Raw genomic sequence first — 17,403 nt, forward strand, 5'->3', positions numbered from 1 at the left:
AATAGCATAACCGAGTAAGAGACTGGAAATTGATTTTTCTTGTTTGTACTCCATGCATTTGCATACAAGTCCTTACTATTTCCTGATTTAAAGAGTCCAATCAACAGCTTGGAGATGATCTGGTAAAAATAAATTTAAAACTGAAAATTCTCTTACTAAGTTATTTGAGGTTACACTCTTGAATACTAAGTTATTTGCGGTCTCCATAGATCTGGGCTGCTCTGAGAATTAATTCCCTTCCCAGTCTATGATAGGGAACATGAATCTTTGATTGTACAAGCTAGGGAATTACATTTAAAAGAGAACCTACAGCTACGCTTTCATTATTAACAAATACCTCCTAGAAGAATGGTCTTTCTGACCTCATAGGCAGTTCTCTGCACATCTGTCAATGTTTGCCATATGAAAGCATAAAAATGGTGCTCAATGCAAGTGTTACTTCAGGACTCTTTTGAACTGATGCTTTATGAAAATCTTGAAAGGATAAATCCTGGAGGTGAGCAAAAAGCAGGTTTCTGAACTTGACCAACATCCAGCAAGGGACAAAGGAATATAATTTGGTTATACCTGAACTTTTATCTGGAAAATACTCTCAAATGCAAGTGGCAGTAGTAGTTATTACCCTTCTTATTACCTGCACTTGAAAAGTTGGCTTCCTGACTGGGAAAACTGAGCTTGGACTAGTGGGGTTTGATACAACAGTATCATTATCTTAAATCACTTGAGTCCACTGATGGATGCTAAAAGAGCTGTTTTTCCAATGTTTCAGCCACTCTGCTCTCTAACCAGCAGCCTCAGGCAGAAGGAATTAAATCTTGTAATTAGATGCTACCCCTACCAATCTGATCTGAGTCAGCATGCTAAAGATTTTTAACCTTTTAGAATGCAATAAAAGTTAAGTTAATAGTGGGTGGGATGGTGAAGTGTAATGAATGGAAAACTTGTCAGTTCATCCCAACAAAAATCCCATGAATTTTGGTGGTACCAGATCTTATTTTGAAATTATTGGAACATGGGCTTTCTAATGTAATATTTAAACAAAATGTCATATTTCAGTTGCAAGATGCTGGGAATCCAATTTGTTACATAACAAATACAATTTGTCTAAATATAACAGCAGAGAAGTACATTCCAGGCTTGAGAAATCATTAGCTGTTACAAGACCTGAGTAATTGCTAATTAGTGTGGTTTGTGGCCAGTACTGATGAAGTCACCAGAAAAGGAGCAAATGCACTTAAGCCAGCTGTGGTATTTGGTTTTTTGCTTGTAATCCTTCTCATTGGCTTGCCAGGAACATGGCCAATGTATTGACTCTCTCTCTACACTGAAGTACACAGAATGAAGAGATATTTGCTTTATTGCAAGTTATTAATTGGGTGAAACTTGGTTTTTAACAGCTTGCAGCATTCTGAGCTGTAATTGTGGCTGTGGGCGCTTTGCTGGCTCCCAGTGCTAGATCCACATTCCAGTAGTCAGTTTGTGTGGAATGAAGGTGCTGCAGGGGCTCAGCATATTGTGATCATTTGTATTTGAGATTGTGGGCAGAGGAGAGGCTTGAAGTCTGACCTCTAATACTGTTAAGCAGTTTAAACTTCTCTACAGAGTAGTCTTCTTGGAGGAGCACAGATCACTCACTCCCTGCAGAGGGAAAAGCTCCTTTTGCTAGGACTCCCAACAGTTAATGTGATGTTGAACTGTGTCAAAAATACATTTCTGGCCTCCAAAAATATTTGCATTTCACCAATAAAGATCAAACCATAAAGAAGGAGTAGAAAACTTTATAAAAGAAGTTGACATCTTGATGCTCAGATGTGTCTCTGAAGCCATCATCTCTAGAATATGTTCAGTTTCTAGTCCTTAACTTTGCTGGCTTGATTAGTTGCTAAGAAAGAAACTTCAAGTTAATTGTAGCAAAACTGTATTATATTGAAAGTGGACTGCTGAAGGGAAATTTTGGTGATTGGACAAATGCTCTGAAAGAGGCTTGCATAAAATTAATTTAAAAAATTCAGTTCAGCTCTGATCTGTGCTGTTGTTAGGTATGTAGCAACCTGTCTTGAAAGAGTAAGACCTAAACTTCATCTTTCAACTGAAGAACTTCCACAGCAAACCACTCAAAATCATTTATCCACTTCATTTCTGAGCAGTGTGTATACTGGAGAAGGGACAGGACTAACTGCTAGGGTGGGGTGTTGTCTAGATGAGCTTCTATTCTGGGGTCTCCAACAATCAGCCTCAGTTTTGCTCATAAACGTTGTGACCAGCACTATTTCAGGCCACTCTTTCACTGCTGGGCTGGTGTGTTTAGGTACCTTCCTAATAGTCAATGCCCTTGGAGTTGTTTCAGCGTGGAGAGAATGTCCTGTAGTAGCCTTCACAAAAAACTTAAATTGAGCAAGTAAGATAAAATTGCTTTCAAGTGTTTTTTTTAAAAAAAAAAACAAACCAAAACACAGAACACAAAAGAAAAATCCACAAAACAAAAAACCTGAAAAATCTCCAAACAAACAAAAACCCCCAACCAAACAAGAATTAAAAACAAAAAACCAAAAAAAACCCAAACAAGCAAACCCCAAAAAACAGTGTTAACTGGCTGTATACGTATTTGCAGTTGAACTGAAGTTTTACTTTGCATTTCTCTAACAAATTTTTTCTCCTTTAGAGACTTGGAACTGTAGGAGGAAAGTAGATCTAGATTTGAAAATCTAGAATTTATGAAAGACTGATAGAAATTCTGTATTTGATTTCAAATTATTTTATAATAAGGATGACTTCAAAGCTTTGAAGATCATTGTTGAATACTGGACAAAAATTTGATCCCTGGTCATTTACAGTTCTGTGCTCTTCTGTAAGGTTACATTTGAAATATAGAGTAACTGCAGTGACAGCAGAGGTTGGCAGCAATGCCTACTGTGCTTCAAGTTTTGATGCAGTCAGCTGTCAGCACAGCTGGGTGAGTGGAAGTCTGAGTGCAGAAGTAGGGGCAGCAGCACTGTTGGGGGCAGTGATGCCTGCTGCAGCAGGTGTGGGCCAAAAAAAACCTGATGCAGGCTCTTGGAGGGGTGTAGGCTACCTTCGTGATCAAAATGTGGGAGACAGAGAATGGGAAAGAAGCTTGTGTTCTTCCTGACGAGGGATGACCCTTCAAAAATTTGTTCTGGTCTGAAATCTAATGGTAAAAGAGGGCTTTTCAAAAATTAGTGTACTCCACAAGGGTATGGACTGATTACTAAACAAAAGACATGGTTGGATTTGGGAGGTACAAAGGCCAAGAAAGGGTTGAAACTTGCATAAATTTTTGAGGCTAGGTTTCTGGGAACCCAGAATGTTCAGGAATTAAGTGCTCGTGGTGAAATCTGAAGGCTCATTCAGTAATAAAATGCACAATGGTATCTGTGGGATGAAGAATAGCTCAGTGTTACAAATGGTGGGTCTGTGATGCACTTGGCTCTTGAAGACAGAAGTGCTGGAAACGAGTGGGAAGAGCCCAGCTCCTGTTGCATGAAGAAGTTCACCTGTGCTGCCCAAGTGCTGCACAGGTCTGACTCTTACCTTACCCTGCTGTGCCTGGTGCCTTGGCTACAAAACCCAGGGAACCTGTGGTGGGGATGGATGTGTTGAGACTGGGTCAACGCTTGTGAATTAGGTGGTTAGAGATTTCATTTTCATGTGCTCATGTTGGTATCTCTCTAAAATATTTGCTGTTTGCTGGTGAATCATTCCTTAGTGAATCATTTTAGCTGGGCATTCCTAGCTTATCCCCTAGCATGTAGTTCTGATTGTCAGGATAAACAAGATGACAATCACAAGGTGACTTTAGCAGCAGATACAAGTGGATATGTAATAAACTGATCTGATATTTAGTCATTCTCTGTGGTTGTTAATAAGTTTGCTGAAGTGTTAACAGTTTCCCTGAGGGAGGAATGCATTAAGGAATTATCCAATTTTCTGTTCTGTTTGTAAGCTTCTGGTTTTAATCTAGTCCTTTCATATGAACGCTAGGTATACTAAACAAGCAAAAATCTGTTAGGGAGGTGCACACAAAAAAGACACTTATATTCAAGTCTGTTTTACTAGAATAAGTGTTGGACCCAACAAGATGCAAACACATGTATTACATCAGAGATGAACTTTGTCTTCAGCATTAAAGCAAAATGCAAGTACTTCCGGCTTTGATGATACTTCTGATCAACATTATGTCAAGCTTCTAGCTCACTTTCAAGTAGTGTGTGGGGAGAGAAGCCTGCATTGCAGAACAATCAAGCTGTAATTGCAGGCAATCCTGAACATGTCATGTGTTTACTGTAAAGGGTCAGGGAAGTACTTATTTTTTTTTGAAGGACCAAAACCAAGCCTCAGAACCCAAAACTCTGAACATTATGATGTCTAAAAAAAGCTTTTGTAATGTTTTGATGTCTGACTCATTTTTGTCAATGCCTGGAGCTGCCAGCACTGAGTCAGTGATACTCAGCATTATGCATGGAAGGGATTTCCAATAATAAAAAGCAGTACTGATGCAAGGCAGCACACTTGATGATAAATATGCCAACAGTACTGGCTTAAACTGCATTCTGATGGTTCTTGAGAATCCTGTATATGGCTTATGGATGTTCTACTTACTCTGAGAGGAGCTCACAGAGCACACAAGCCATTGATGGATGCAAGGAGATTGAGGAAACTTTGAAATAAGGTAGATTCAGAGTGGCTATGATGGCTGGGATGAGGCTGTAGGGTGTAAGTGGGAGCCCAGGACAAGGTCCTGGCCCTTCCAGTGCTATTGCTATACTCTTCTCTAGATGTATTGGAGGTGCCTCTGCAGTCTGTCAGACCTCACCAGCCTGGAAAAGGTGAAGTTTGGGTTCAAGACAGCAGTTCCCTACAATGGGACCTGATCTAGGCTAGGCTGGTATAGGCAGGCAGTGAGCTTCTACCATATTTTTAGTAAGGAAATTAAAGCACCACTATATACAGAGGACAAACAGATACAACATTATCTACTCATGGATGCATCTGTGTAGGGAATAGATGATGTTCTAAAACATTGTTCTCTGATGTTTTCCTCATGCATTATGCAACATGCTTCCCTAATGAAAGCTGGATAAGAGCACCTAAAATTTTAGAGTTACCTTCCTCTCCTGAGGGAAAAGCACTTATTTGTAGCTAGCAGTGTCTTCCATGGTTTCCTGTCATTATGTTGCTCATAAATATTTGATTATCTCTTGCCAGCCTTTGTTGTGCCAATTGTCAGGTGGTGCATGCAGCTTGGTGTAAAGAGATGGGCGTGATACACCCCTCATATCTGGAGCCTGGCTCTGCACAGGCATAAACAGAACTGAACCCCACAGCTGATGGTGTCACCAACACTCATGTGCTGGTCGCTTTAGAAAGGCTGAACTGGCCAAGGTGCTGCTGTTGGCAACCAGTGATGGTTCTTCCCATCTCCCCTTGCTAATGTGGGCTGGCTTTCTCAGAGCACACAGCTGTCCTAGCATAACTGCACTTCCTTGATAAAAATAGAATATGTACCACTGCAGTGGGTCTCATGGCCCCAGGGGAATCTTCTACAGATCCAGTGCTTTGCTGGGATGGTCACTCCTGGTACAGTTCAAAAAGCCAAGTTCTTGCTTCCTCCTATGTCTGTTTTCTGAGGCTTTAAACAAGCTGCTGATATTTTCTTTTCTATTCCCTATCCAGAAAACAAGCAAATAGTTTGGAGGGGGTGATGGGAAGAAGAGAGACTGCCAGGGAGGAAGGACCCTGGAAAGCTGTTTTTAGAGCTTCATAGTTATGTACATGACCCACAAATAGGACTAATGGTTTGGTTATCCAAGATGTATCCAACAAATTAGATATGACTTTAAAGAGAGGCACATAATAATGGGGTTTACTATGGGTGAAAATAAAGTGAAAACTACTCTTTCTTTTCTCAAGGGAAAGGGGGTTTTATTGCCTGAATTGATAGCTGAAATAATTTCTAACCTTTTCATTTGACAGCCAAAATACTTTGCTATTAACCTTGTTCTGAAGCAAAGAAAAGTAAGTTAAAAATAACCCTTTATGCCTGCAGAGGTGAATGGGTCTCATGACCTGTAACATCACAGATAGCATCTCTGATAGGAAGAGAACATCTTTCTACTAGGATTTCACTTGAGAAATTGTGCTTTGAAACCTGGTAGAGGTGGGAAGGCAGGGTCAGAGTCCAGTGCTGAAATCCAGGATGATGTTGAATTTTCCTTTTTTTTTTTTTTTTTTTCTGGTTGAAATTATTAGAATGTTTCAGTGAAATGCACAGCTGTCTCTTTGTGCATGGGTATACACAGGCACCTAGTGCACACTTGCCTTCTGTGAATCCAGTGTGGGGCAGTTTGAAAGTGCAAACATATATTTCACAGATTACCATGGGGATCACTTTAATCAGCTTTGAGACCTGCTAATGCTGTAGAGATCTTTGAAGGACTACTGCTGTTTTCATCTCCATGCAGCCAGTGCAAGAAGGAATGAACATCATGTCTCTGTGCCGCTGCTGGAAGAGATGCTTCTCTCTAGGTAACTGTGTACAATGGGCAGCTGCTTTTGCTGTGCATTACACTGAACTAGGGGTGGGCAGAATTAAGAACAACAGCTTTGGGAGTTCTTTAGAGCAAAAGGTTGCTATGTATGCAGTAAATCTTTCTAATCTACTGTTGGCTAGAAGCCAGTGTTATAGGCCTCTGGGCTTTTAGTAGAAGAAAACAGCTTTAAATCATAAGCATATAATGGAAACCCATTTATTTTTCTTGTTTAAATTGTTCTCTTAGAAATCAAGATCAGCTGTGCTTGCAGCTGATATGCTTAAAGCTGTTAATAAATTGTTATAGAACAGATGCAGTGTTGTAGAACAGAAAGGGAAGAGCACTTGGGTGTCAGAATGCTAACAGAATTATGATGCGCCAAAGATATTTTTAGCTTCAACCAATATTAATACAGGGAAACAGGCCTCAAAGGTGTGAGGCAAGAAGGCTGTAGCTGCTTTCTTCTCAGGATTAGCTTTGGCTGTCAGTTGTGCTAAGCAGATTTCTGATGTCTGTTTTTTAAATATTCCACTAATCACACAACAGATACGCTGTACTTGATAGTTGTGTCCATGGCCCACAAATGGGATTACTAGTCATGGTTATCCAAGGTGTATCTGACAAAAGTGCTAGAGCTACAGGATCCTCCTTGAGCAGTGGGATTATTCACAGGAGGGATTCTTATTCTTGTTTGAAGTATAAGACTGCAATGTAGTTGTAGCTTCTGCCACCTCATGTTCACTTTCTAGAAACTGTTTCAACAGTCACATCTCTGATCCAGTCTCATTATTTGCAGTTCCTGTAAGTAAGGCGGGAGTAGAATTAGTGTTGTGCATTATCAAATGCAACGGTTTGTGTTTTAAGTTCTTTCCTTTGTATTGAAAGATTTTTTTTCTTTAGCAGAAAATTCAAAAGAAACATAATTTAAAAGTTTTTATCTCAGAGGCTGGAAGTTCACACAGAGTGAACGCAGTGTGTTTTCATGTGTTTGCCCATGAACCTGCATTTGCACTGTTGCCTTCTGTGTCAAAATTCTTAAGTTATGTTAAATGTAAGCATAAATCTAAATCCAGTGCCCTCCACACTGTCTCAGGTGTTGAAGACTTGTTTATTGTTTTCTAATATGTGCGTGTGTTTTGAACTTGACTGATGGTTGGCATGGTAGGCCATGCTATCCAGGAGTTAAAAATAATAGTAAATTCTGAAAAGAGCACTGAAGTGGTGACATGTGGCATTACCAATAGCAGAAGCCTTGTCCCACAGAGTGTCAAAATCAGGTAACCCCAAAGAGAGAACACTAGTGCCTGGTATATCAAGTTCTCACTGAACCAATGCCTCTGTTGCCTCCTTCAAAGTTGTCTTAACTGGTGTTGCTTATGGGACTTGTTCATGTGCTGTTGGTTGGAAAAAAATGATGACTTTTTTGGGATGCCTTCATGCCTTTATACTATCTGTGAAGTTGTTGGAAATCTGGAACATATGGAACTCAATTTTCAGAGTTGAATCTGAGTCTGAGAAGTGCAAATTGTCTGAACAGCTTTGAAAAAAACCTATTTCACAGGAAGTGTTTGGATTTGAACTTGAGGGATTTTAGTGACAGCTTGGGAGGCTCCTTGAGCTTACTGGAACTGCAGTGTTTGCCTATTTAAAATTCTGGTGTTGAACAGTTTAAACTCTGCTGTAGCTGAGTATTCAACTTTGTGTCAGGCTATTAGATCTAATTTATACGCTGCCTGAAATTTATTTTTTTCAGGCATCAGATATGCTATTGCTTCTTATAAATCAAACCCATGTTGTATATACCAAAAACCCCTTCATAAGTCCAAGTTCTGGTGACAAACTGCTTGTAAATACATAAGTGAGTTTGGATAAGAGTGAAGCTTCTAGAAACACCATTTTTGTTCAATGCAATATGGTAACTCTTAAACTAACAACAAACCACTTGGCTGAACTGGTGTCAATTACTAGTCCCCCTAATATATTTTTGTAATGTTAGTTTGGAAGCTGGGATGGGAAAAAAAGGAATTAACTTCTCTACTGACTAGTCATACATCTTCATCCTTGGAGTTTAGCTGACAGTTGTGGCTCTGAAGCTTGAGGCAGAATAAGAATAGATCATGTGCAGTGTTATTAGTTCAGCATTATCAGCAGAAACTACTTGGTTTTGACATTAAGTGAGAATGTACAAAATTATGTGTGAGATGGAGAAGAGCTATTTTAGGCCAATATTCTTCTTGTGGTCTCACCAAGGTTGCATATGAGGGTTGTTAGAGGGAATAGAAGCATTATGCCTTTATTTTGTCACTTCAAGAAGCAAAAAGAAATGCACCAAGGAGACTTTAACTTAAATTATAAGTAACTGTAGGCACCTTTGCTTTCCCTACCTGAGTATTCTGCCAGTTGTTTTTTTTGCTTTGAATAATGTCTGTTATTCATACAGAGATAGGTGAATTTTATTGTGTGGATCTGCTTCTTATCCCTTCCCTCAGTAAGAGTTCTGTTCTGTCTCTGGAAATACGTAGTATTTGTGTGTGAGTGCATCTGAATCCTCTTTGTATACAGTTTCTGCTGAACTCCTGAGGTACCATAATTCTGGTTGCTGCTGTTTAGTTCTCTGAAGTCTCTAATGTTCTGCTAGGAATTAGTTTTGTTGGTTTGTGTTAACATTTAGCTACTCCATTCAAGTGAATTTGAGCACATGCAAAAAAAAGTCCAGGCTCCAGCTGTCTCTGTGGCATGCAATTCCGTTTACAATTGGAGGCTGCTCTTCAAAAGCAGCAGTGTTTTGTGCCTTGAATTTCTTAGAACTAACAACTTCCTAGTTAGTAATTTAAAATTATTCAAAAAGATCTTTTTTTAGTGCTGTCAAATTCAGCTTAAATCTGGGATAAACACAAGAAAAATGACTAAACTTCACAAGGAACATACTATTCTGTTCATGCTTAACATCAACAGGGCCAAGCAAATGGAGCTCTGGTTCTCCTAGTTTCTTTAACCTCAGTGGTTGCTTTTGCATCAGCTGAAACTACAAGAAGTCTTCCATAAATGTGTGCAGTTCAGTGAAGTGAGAGCTACTGATGCTGTGTGTCTGTTAACACAATCATGTGTGAGCTACTGATGCACCTATCCTGTGAGTATCTGTGCATTGATTAGAACACAGCCGTTCTTCTGTAGCTCCATCCCACAGGCAGACTGGTCCTCCTTGGATTGACCACTATATATCCAACCTTCTCTCCTGGCTTAGCTGAGCTCCCATGGCAGAACAGCATTCTTTGCAGTGATCCTTGAAGTTCACTGTGAGATGCCAGAAGTCCATGAGCATTATCCTAGTGGCTAACTTTCTTCTCCAACAACAGCCTTCTTAGTCTTGTTAATTTTGATAGACAACACGTTGCATAGCTGTAAAGAGGAGGAGAGAAGTTACAGACCTGTGTCTGTTTACTTTCCTGTGCAATATCTGTTAGCTTGATTGATGACAACTTCCTCCTTGCATCTTGGAATCCAGGGAATAATGTTCCTTTGGTCTTCTCTGGTGCTTCTGAAGCTTCATTTGCTTTTAATATCCTTTTGGAGCTACTGTCTCCATCCATTTGTTTATTGGTCTGTATCTCACATAGAAAAAAATTCCTATCTTCAAAACTGATTCACTGCTGTGCATAAAATAGCTTTTCTTTCTTGCTGTGCATCACTAAAACATCTGTTACAAAGACATGGATGTCTTTTTGTGTTCTGACTTGAACAGGGGAGTTATCCAAGAGCTTTAACTCCCACTGTCCTCAGTTTGACTCACAGTAGGACTGTTCCATAGCTACATCAAGTTGCTTGAGCAGAAAACAAGGTTTTTCACTAACAGTTTAGCTGTTGACAGATACAAATTCAGGGTAACTTTAAAGAATCAAGTCTTGTTTGAAGAATTCTAATCTGGTTTTTTGCTCACTTACTATGCTTTCAGGTTCTCTGCATGCAACTATTTAAAAGAAAAACCAAAACCAAAAAAAACCCAAAAACACCCCCAAACCATAAGAACCCCTGAAAATCCAAACCAGCAATAAAAGTACTTGGAGGATGTACCTACCAGTTAAAAATTAGACCTGAGTTTACTTCCAGCTTTTCTGTTTCATGTTGTCTTTAGTGAGAAAGAAAGACAGAACCTTCCCTGGAAGTGCACATAATGCTGTTTGTGCCTTGCTGCACAAGCTGGTAAGTGGAGGGGCTCGAACTGACTGACTAGTCCCTTGGATATCTGCAGTAGTATTTCAGTAAGTAACTGCCCTGATTTGTTGTCCACTTCTGGTGTTGCATGGTAGCAAGCACTTTAGTGTACAAGACCTTTTGTAGGGCTCCTAATGGCTGGAATGATGGAGATGGACAGAGAGCTCATGCTGCAGCACTCCCTGAGAAACATTCCCTGATGATAGTCTGAAGGTTGCTGTGCACATGTTCTCATGTATTGTGTCTGTTGAAGCTAACAACCATTTTCTGTCACTAGAATTTGTCGTGGCCTCCTTGTGATCGTAGATGGAAGCACTCTTAACCCTATAAGCTGATTAGATGCTATTGACTCAGAAGGTCAGTGCCAGTGAAGTCCCAGGTGAAAATGTACAGTAATTTGCTCCTTTTTGCTACTCAGCTTTTGCATTCCCATGGAAATCCTCCACTTGTTACTGTCATGTATAAAAGATTGTTCTTAGTGAAGGGAAGGTCTGGTTGGCTTCAAACTGCAAGGTAGTCTCTTGGGAAAGATGAAGAAAGTTTTATAGCTGCCTGTTAAAATTGACAGGATTTGCTCATATTTTCATACTTTCATCAAAGATAATTGGGTACCACACATGTTAACTCTACCTGCTGAAAGCTTTAAGTTCTTAAAAGATAAATATTAGTAATATCCATGGTGCTGTTTACAGAACTGAAACAGTTTGCAGTAAAACACATCTAAAACCCCATCTACTAAATATAACTTTTTAAAAGAAATAACAGCTTCATTTCTTGATGCAACTTGCTTTACTCCTAAGGTTTAGGGTAAGTGTCATTTGGTCAGGAATCCTGGATGATATTTGTTTCTCCTTTAGCAAGCAAAAGAGCCGCATCATTTCCAGTAACTTAAAACAGAACAGTTCTTGCATGGTTCTTGAGAGAGCTGAGAGGTGTTTTGCAACTTGGTATTTTCAAGGCTGCTGCTTTTATGAACTCTGGCACTTGCATGCAGATGATCTGAAGATATCTCAATTTGCAGGACATGGATCTACAGTGAAGGAAGCATATTTAAAATTACTTTTGCTAATAGAAGGAAATAAAAGCTCCACTGTGAAATTTGCCAGGTCTTCCCTTGTTTGGACATGAGTATGTCGGGATGTTTACCTACAGTGTTATGCTGTTGAACACTGGCAGTTTTCTAAATTCCTAAATTAAAACTGTAACACTGTTCATTAGGGGTTTTTTCACATGAACTGGTTATAACTCAAGGTCAAGGTGTCCCAGTCCTGTGGAGCAAAGCTCTCTCTGATGACCTGGTAGCTGAAGTTCATGCCCTGCATCTCCTGTTGGCAGCATGCTGTGCTCTGCCTCTTTGAAGCACCTTATGTGCTTCTAGATTAACTTTCAACTGTGTTTCTGCTGAATGGTGAAAGCAGCTAGGGGAATAATGCAAGAGATGAGATATTTCAGGTAAAACAAACTGCTTCAGAGTAATTGTATATTAACTTGTTGGCAATCCTGAAGTGCAGAACTCCTCATTTGATGTCGTCTTTGGTACTGAGTTTGTGATGGTGATGCTGTGAAAAAATGTTATCCCAAGAAAGTGAGTGTGTTACTGAATCTGGGTAGCTGGTTGACAGCCAAATTTGCTTTTCAGTGCAAGGAAAAGTCTAAACTTGTCTGCCAGTTCTCTAAATACAGCTCTTAGCTTTTCAGGTGTTTGTTTTGATAGCTCTTTCTTTGAGGCTTAACCAATAACAAAAATGCCATTTTTTTGTAAGTGAGCTTGTGGAGGCTTTAGGTGAGGCTCTCTTTCACTCTAAGGAAAACTGTCTTTCATATATCTCAATTCAAAACTGTTGCTTAGTACAGTTGGGAGCATACAGGGAACTTTGTGTGGCTACTTAAACTTTGACTTGTGACTGTCTGAGCTTAGAATCACAGACTGCTTGAGGTGAGAGGACCCCTGGAGATTGTAGTCCAGCTCTGCTCTCAAATAGGGGTAGCTTCTTTACCTCAGTGTACTTTAGCTCTTTCTTGTGCTAGATCCTAGTCCTGCAAACAGTGTGCAGAATCAGAAGTATGATTCTTGGCTGTAAACACTCTTAACACTGCTTTAATTCTAAATGGCATGAAGCCTTTGGTGAACTCCTCCTTTACAAACCAGCTGTTTCTCATAGCTTGTGGTTCTGATGTTTTGGTGAGGGGCTTAATTGATCTAAAATAATTTTTTCTCAAAAATAGAACACATGTTAGAGCAATCAAGCACTTCACCAAGCTAGAGGTAGTAACTAGCTGGCTGATCTACTTAAGTGAAAAGTGATAAAATTTTGGCATGAGTTCCCTTGTGACTTCTGACAGTTGACAAGCATCCCAAGTGACTCATCTTTCAAAACACTACAGAATTCACAACACTTTATTTACTCAATCATGCAGAAGCTATGACTGTTGGTGAGCAGACATTAAGGAGACAGATACATGTGGAAAAATGTCATCTTTGCAGGCCCCGTGATGTAAGAGTATTAAACCATAAGTCATTGCTTTCAAGTGATAATAAATGCCATATGAATTTGTCAGGGCATGAAGTCTGGTTTCTCTTAATGATGAGAGAAAGCTATAAAATCTCTGTATTTTTGTCAAGCTTTAATCCCATCTATTTTTAGAAGAAACCTCATTAAATAGTGTGAAGTAAGAGCCTTGAAGAAATGAATGGGCTTTTTATAAGGGAGTTTATAACTCAAGTCTGACTCATTGAACTTGTAAAGTACAGTGGGAAGCAGTATTAAACTCTTGCAGAAAGTGTCTCAGAATTGAAGCAAGGTGTATTAGACAATGTTTAAGTGCCACAAGGATCTAAGTAGTTGAGTTGTCATCCTTGAAGACGCTTCAGAAACAGGTAGTTGTGTCTTTGGAACGTGGTTTAGCAGTGGACTGGGCAGTGCTGCGTTCATGGTTGGACTCGAGGATCTTAAAGGTCTTTTCCAACCTAAACAATTCTGTGATGCAGACTTAAGATCAATGTGATTAGGGCATTCAAAATGTGATGTCGCTGAACATGTAAACTCCATCTGATGTAGCTCTTCTAAATGAAGGGGCTATGAGATAGCGGTCTGTTATTAATACTACTAATTGAAGCATGAGTAGTTGGATGCAAAATAAATTGCACAACAGTGTTGCAAGTCCTAAGAAAGGTCCAAGTCTTGTGGGAGAGAGTGACAAGTTGGCATGCCCTTAAATGAAGCCAATGAATCTTATTCCTCTGGATACAGGGAAGTAAACATTGCTGTGAATAAGAGCTGCTGAGCCTTCAGTTTCAAGTTCCACAAGTGTTGGAGGTGGTCAAGTCTGCTGTGTTTACTCTTACAGCCTTTCTGAAACAAAAAACAGAGGAGAAGTTACTTTTGCATGGCTGAAGTGATGATCTGCATGTGGTCAGGTGTCCTTGAGGGGGATACTTCTAAAGGGGGTATAACTCCTGGGACTGCTGCCCACTAGGAGGCCCTCAGAAGCTCAGGGCTCCTTAACTTTTTTGGAAATGCAGGGAAAGGAGAGGATCTACAGCCAATAATAAAGGCCACTCTCTGCAGGCTTTTGGATATGATCTGCTTAGTAACAGGGGAGGGAGGTGGGTGGGAAGCATTCCTGATGGGCAGGATTATTGGATAATCTTCCAAAATGAGCATTATTCCACTAAGAGCTGAAGCAGCTGCCTTGAGCCACTTTCAAAACCCAAAACCTTATTACAGCTGTTTCTGCACACTTGTAAGTCTGCTTTGAAAATATTTCAGTGATTCTAAAGAATGAGACAAATTGTCCCTGAGGCACCTGTCTTGAAGAGAGCAGCCAAAAGGATAGTACGTTAATTAAACCTAAATACTTCTGAACTTCATCAGCTGTATTGACTCAGTTAATCCTTAAAGTTGTGGGACAGCTTCCTAATACTTTGCAGCAAGGAGAACTAGTCAGCAGGAAGATTTCAATCATCAGAGAATGTTATGAAAAAAAACCCAAATAAATAAGGTCTTTGGAAAAAACCAACAATTTTTACAGCATGTTTGTTCTAGAATAATTGCACTTCTGTTCTGGCACTTGATTAGGAAAACCGATGAAAGCTGCTTCCTTGCACTTAATGCTCTTAAGAGTATTGTTGTTTGATCTCCTTTGCAGTTACACAACATGAAATCAATGGGAAAGGACAACAAATATCCAGTAGTGCATTTAGTTCTGTTTTTCTGAAGGGGAAAATATCCATTCAGCAAGGCTGAGTGGTCTTCTGTGTCATGGCAAGGTTCTTCGGGCTGAGTAACTTAATATAGTATCATAATGGCATAGCCTTGCATAGTCTACGGTCTTCCTATTTCACTGTCTGAATTTGTCTCTTTTCACAAAGTAAAAATGATCAAGCTGGCATATTTTTGCTGTCTGAATTGATATCAACTGGAATGAAAGAAAATCAATTATTTAGCCCTCGAACTTGCAAGTCAGCTTAATGTCACCAAAGTATGATTTCACAGTGTGCAACACTTGCCTTGGGCAAGAGGCGGTGCTGTTGAAAGCACATCGGTCTGTTAATTACATCGCCTTTATCGGCCCCGCGAAGGTTGTGTGCATGACCGTGGTGTACGAGCACTGGGTAACGTTGCCCTCCAGTGGCTGACTCCTGGAGAATCCCGAGCCTGTTTGCGCTGCCAATGCAGAACCAAGGCTTGGGAAGGTCTGGGGTGAGTGGATGTTAGCTTAAAAGTGCGTTCTGTTAAACAGGACAAGTTTTCACACTCTACAAATACCTAGGTGTTCGATATGCTAAGGTTGTATAGGACTGAAAATTTTCCCTCCAGCTTTAGTTAAGGAGGTTGTAATTTCAGGGACCTCTGCTATTCACTGCAGGAGTCCTTTATAACCACTATCTGATCAGATCAGCTTGTTGCAGTATCATCTTAGCTTCCTACAGAAATCAGAAATAGATTTGGCTCAACAGTAGTTTTACTGCTTTACAGCTTCACAGGACAGTTTATTGCTTCTGTTGACCTTTGAATGAAGTTCGCAAATAATGCTAACATAACACCTGTACTCGATTTTTATAAAACAAGTTGTCATACACTTGTCCAGAGCTACCTGTGCTAGCTTGCAAGTCCATGGCTTATTTAATAAACTGATAAGTTCTTATCTAATATATTTACAGCTCAAATAAATTAAAGTATCTCCATGGCTCAGGAGGGAAGGGGAAAGCAATAAATCTGTTTCCACAACTTCGGTAATGTTTTGAGGCTTGACAGAGGTAATATCTAGTTCCTTTCCCTTATGTTTTTGCATTCTTTTAATGTAAAAGTAAACAATGCTTATGGAACTCAATTCACTCCAGACCAGTGGGAAATGAAAACTACTTTATGCTTCTGCTGCTTAAAGTCAAAGCTTTGACGTTGCACGTGTAAAGCAAGACAGTCTTTTTATCAATTCAGTCCGAGCCTTAGCTTTAGGGTCAGACTCCCCCGATGCCCGCCCGTAGTCCCCGTTCTGTGCCCGGGGCGGGGGAAGGTAGCTCGGTCCCCCCGTGTGGGTCTGGGAGAGCTCTGGCGGAGATGCTGCCCCGCTCCCTGAGCGCGGCTTTGGGCTCGGGACGCGCTGCGAGCGGGCGGGCAGCGCCAAGGAGCCGAGGGGCCCCGGAGCCCGCGGCGGCGCGCAGGATGCCGGCTGCCTCCCTCGCACGGAGCCCGGGAGGCTGGAGGCGGGGGATGCGGGGCGCGGGGGGGCCGCCCGGCGGTTCCCGGCGGGAGCGGCGCTGGCACAGGCGGGAGCGGGGGCGGCGCTCCCGGGGCGGGGCCCGGCCCATCCCCGCGGGGCGCGGGCCCCGCGCTGTCCCCGCCGCCAGCTGGCTGCGGCCGCCCCGCCGCCCCCTCCCCGGACACGCGTTATTTACAGCCGCCGCCGCGGTAAACAGCGGGCAGGGTGCGCTCGCAGCCGCCGCCCACCCGCGGCCCTTCCCCGCGGCGCGGCCCCGGAGCTGCCGCCCCGGCTCCGCTGGGTGCGGCCCCTCGCTGACCGCCTCCCCGCCGCGCTCTCCTTGCAGGACCTGTCTGTTCCACCTCGGGCTATAAGAAGGCGGATGATGAGATGTCCGGAGCCACGTCCGCGGCGGATCTGGACGAGGCACCAGCCCGCACCATTTACTTGAACCAGCCCCAGCAGAGCAAGTTCCGCGACAACTGGGTCAGGTACGGAACGGTCCCCGCTTCTCTCTTTACAGGCGGCAGCCGCACATCGCGCAGCCGTGGGCTGGGAGGGCTCGGGTCCCTCTCCCTTGCCTCTCGGCCCTGCCCACGCCGGGTTTTAACACAACAAAACGTGTGTCCGCCGGGGCGGCTGGTTTTGTTGTCTGTGCTTGGTACCAGGGTCTGGCCAGTGCACGGGCGAATCTAGCAGCAGCAAGTGATGAGCTGCTAACCTCGGCACTAGTGAGAGCAGGGACCTGGTAGAGCTGCGTGGGCAAGATGCATGAAAAGGTATTCACTTCGGTAGGGCGCTGAATTTTGGAATAACAGGACCTACTCGAGTATTTCTGGATGCAAGGGTTAACCCGTGAAAATTCAGTGGGGGCTTTGAGTAGAATCCAGTAAACTCCATGAAGTGTCCCCTTAAAAAGTAGCATTTGGTTGAAAGA

At 41.8% G+C, this 17,403-nt stretch overlaps 1 protein-coding gene across 1 annotated transcript in view; it reads left to right on the top strand.

Annotated features, from left to right (window-relative positions):
- Positions 1-17,403, top strand: part of ATP8A2 (ATPase phospholipid transporting 8A2) — a gene marked incomplete at its 3' end in the record, with an annotated part of 285,167 nt that overhangs the window by 19,458 nt on the left and 248,306 nt on the right. Inside the window, exon 2 of the mRNA XM_084201014.1 lies at positions 16,813-16,957. Within this exon, the coding sequence (XP_084057140.1) occupies positions 16,813-16,957 (145 nt within the window). The remainder of the gene's footprint in view (positions 1-16,812; positions 16,958-17,403) is intronic.

The sequence above is a fragment of the Fringilla coelebs genome, assembly GCF_963513975.1.
Source record: "Fringilla coelebs genome assembly, chromosome: 2".
In the NCBI taxonomy this organism is placed as follows: Eukaryota; Metazoa; Chordata; class Aves; order Passeriformes; family Fringillidae; genus Fringilla; species Fringilla coelebs.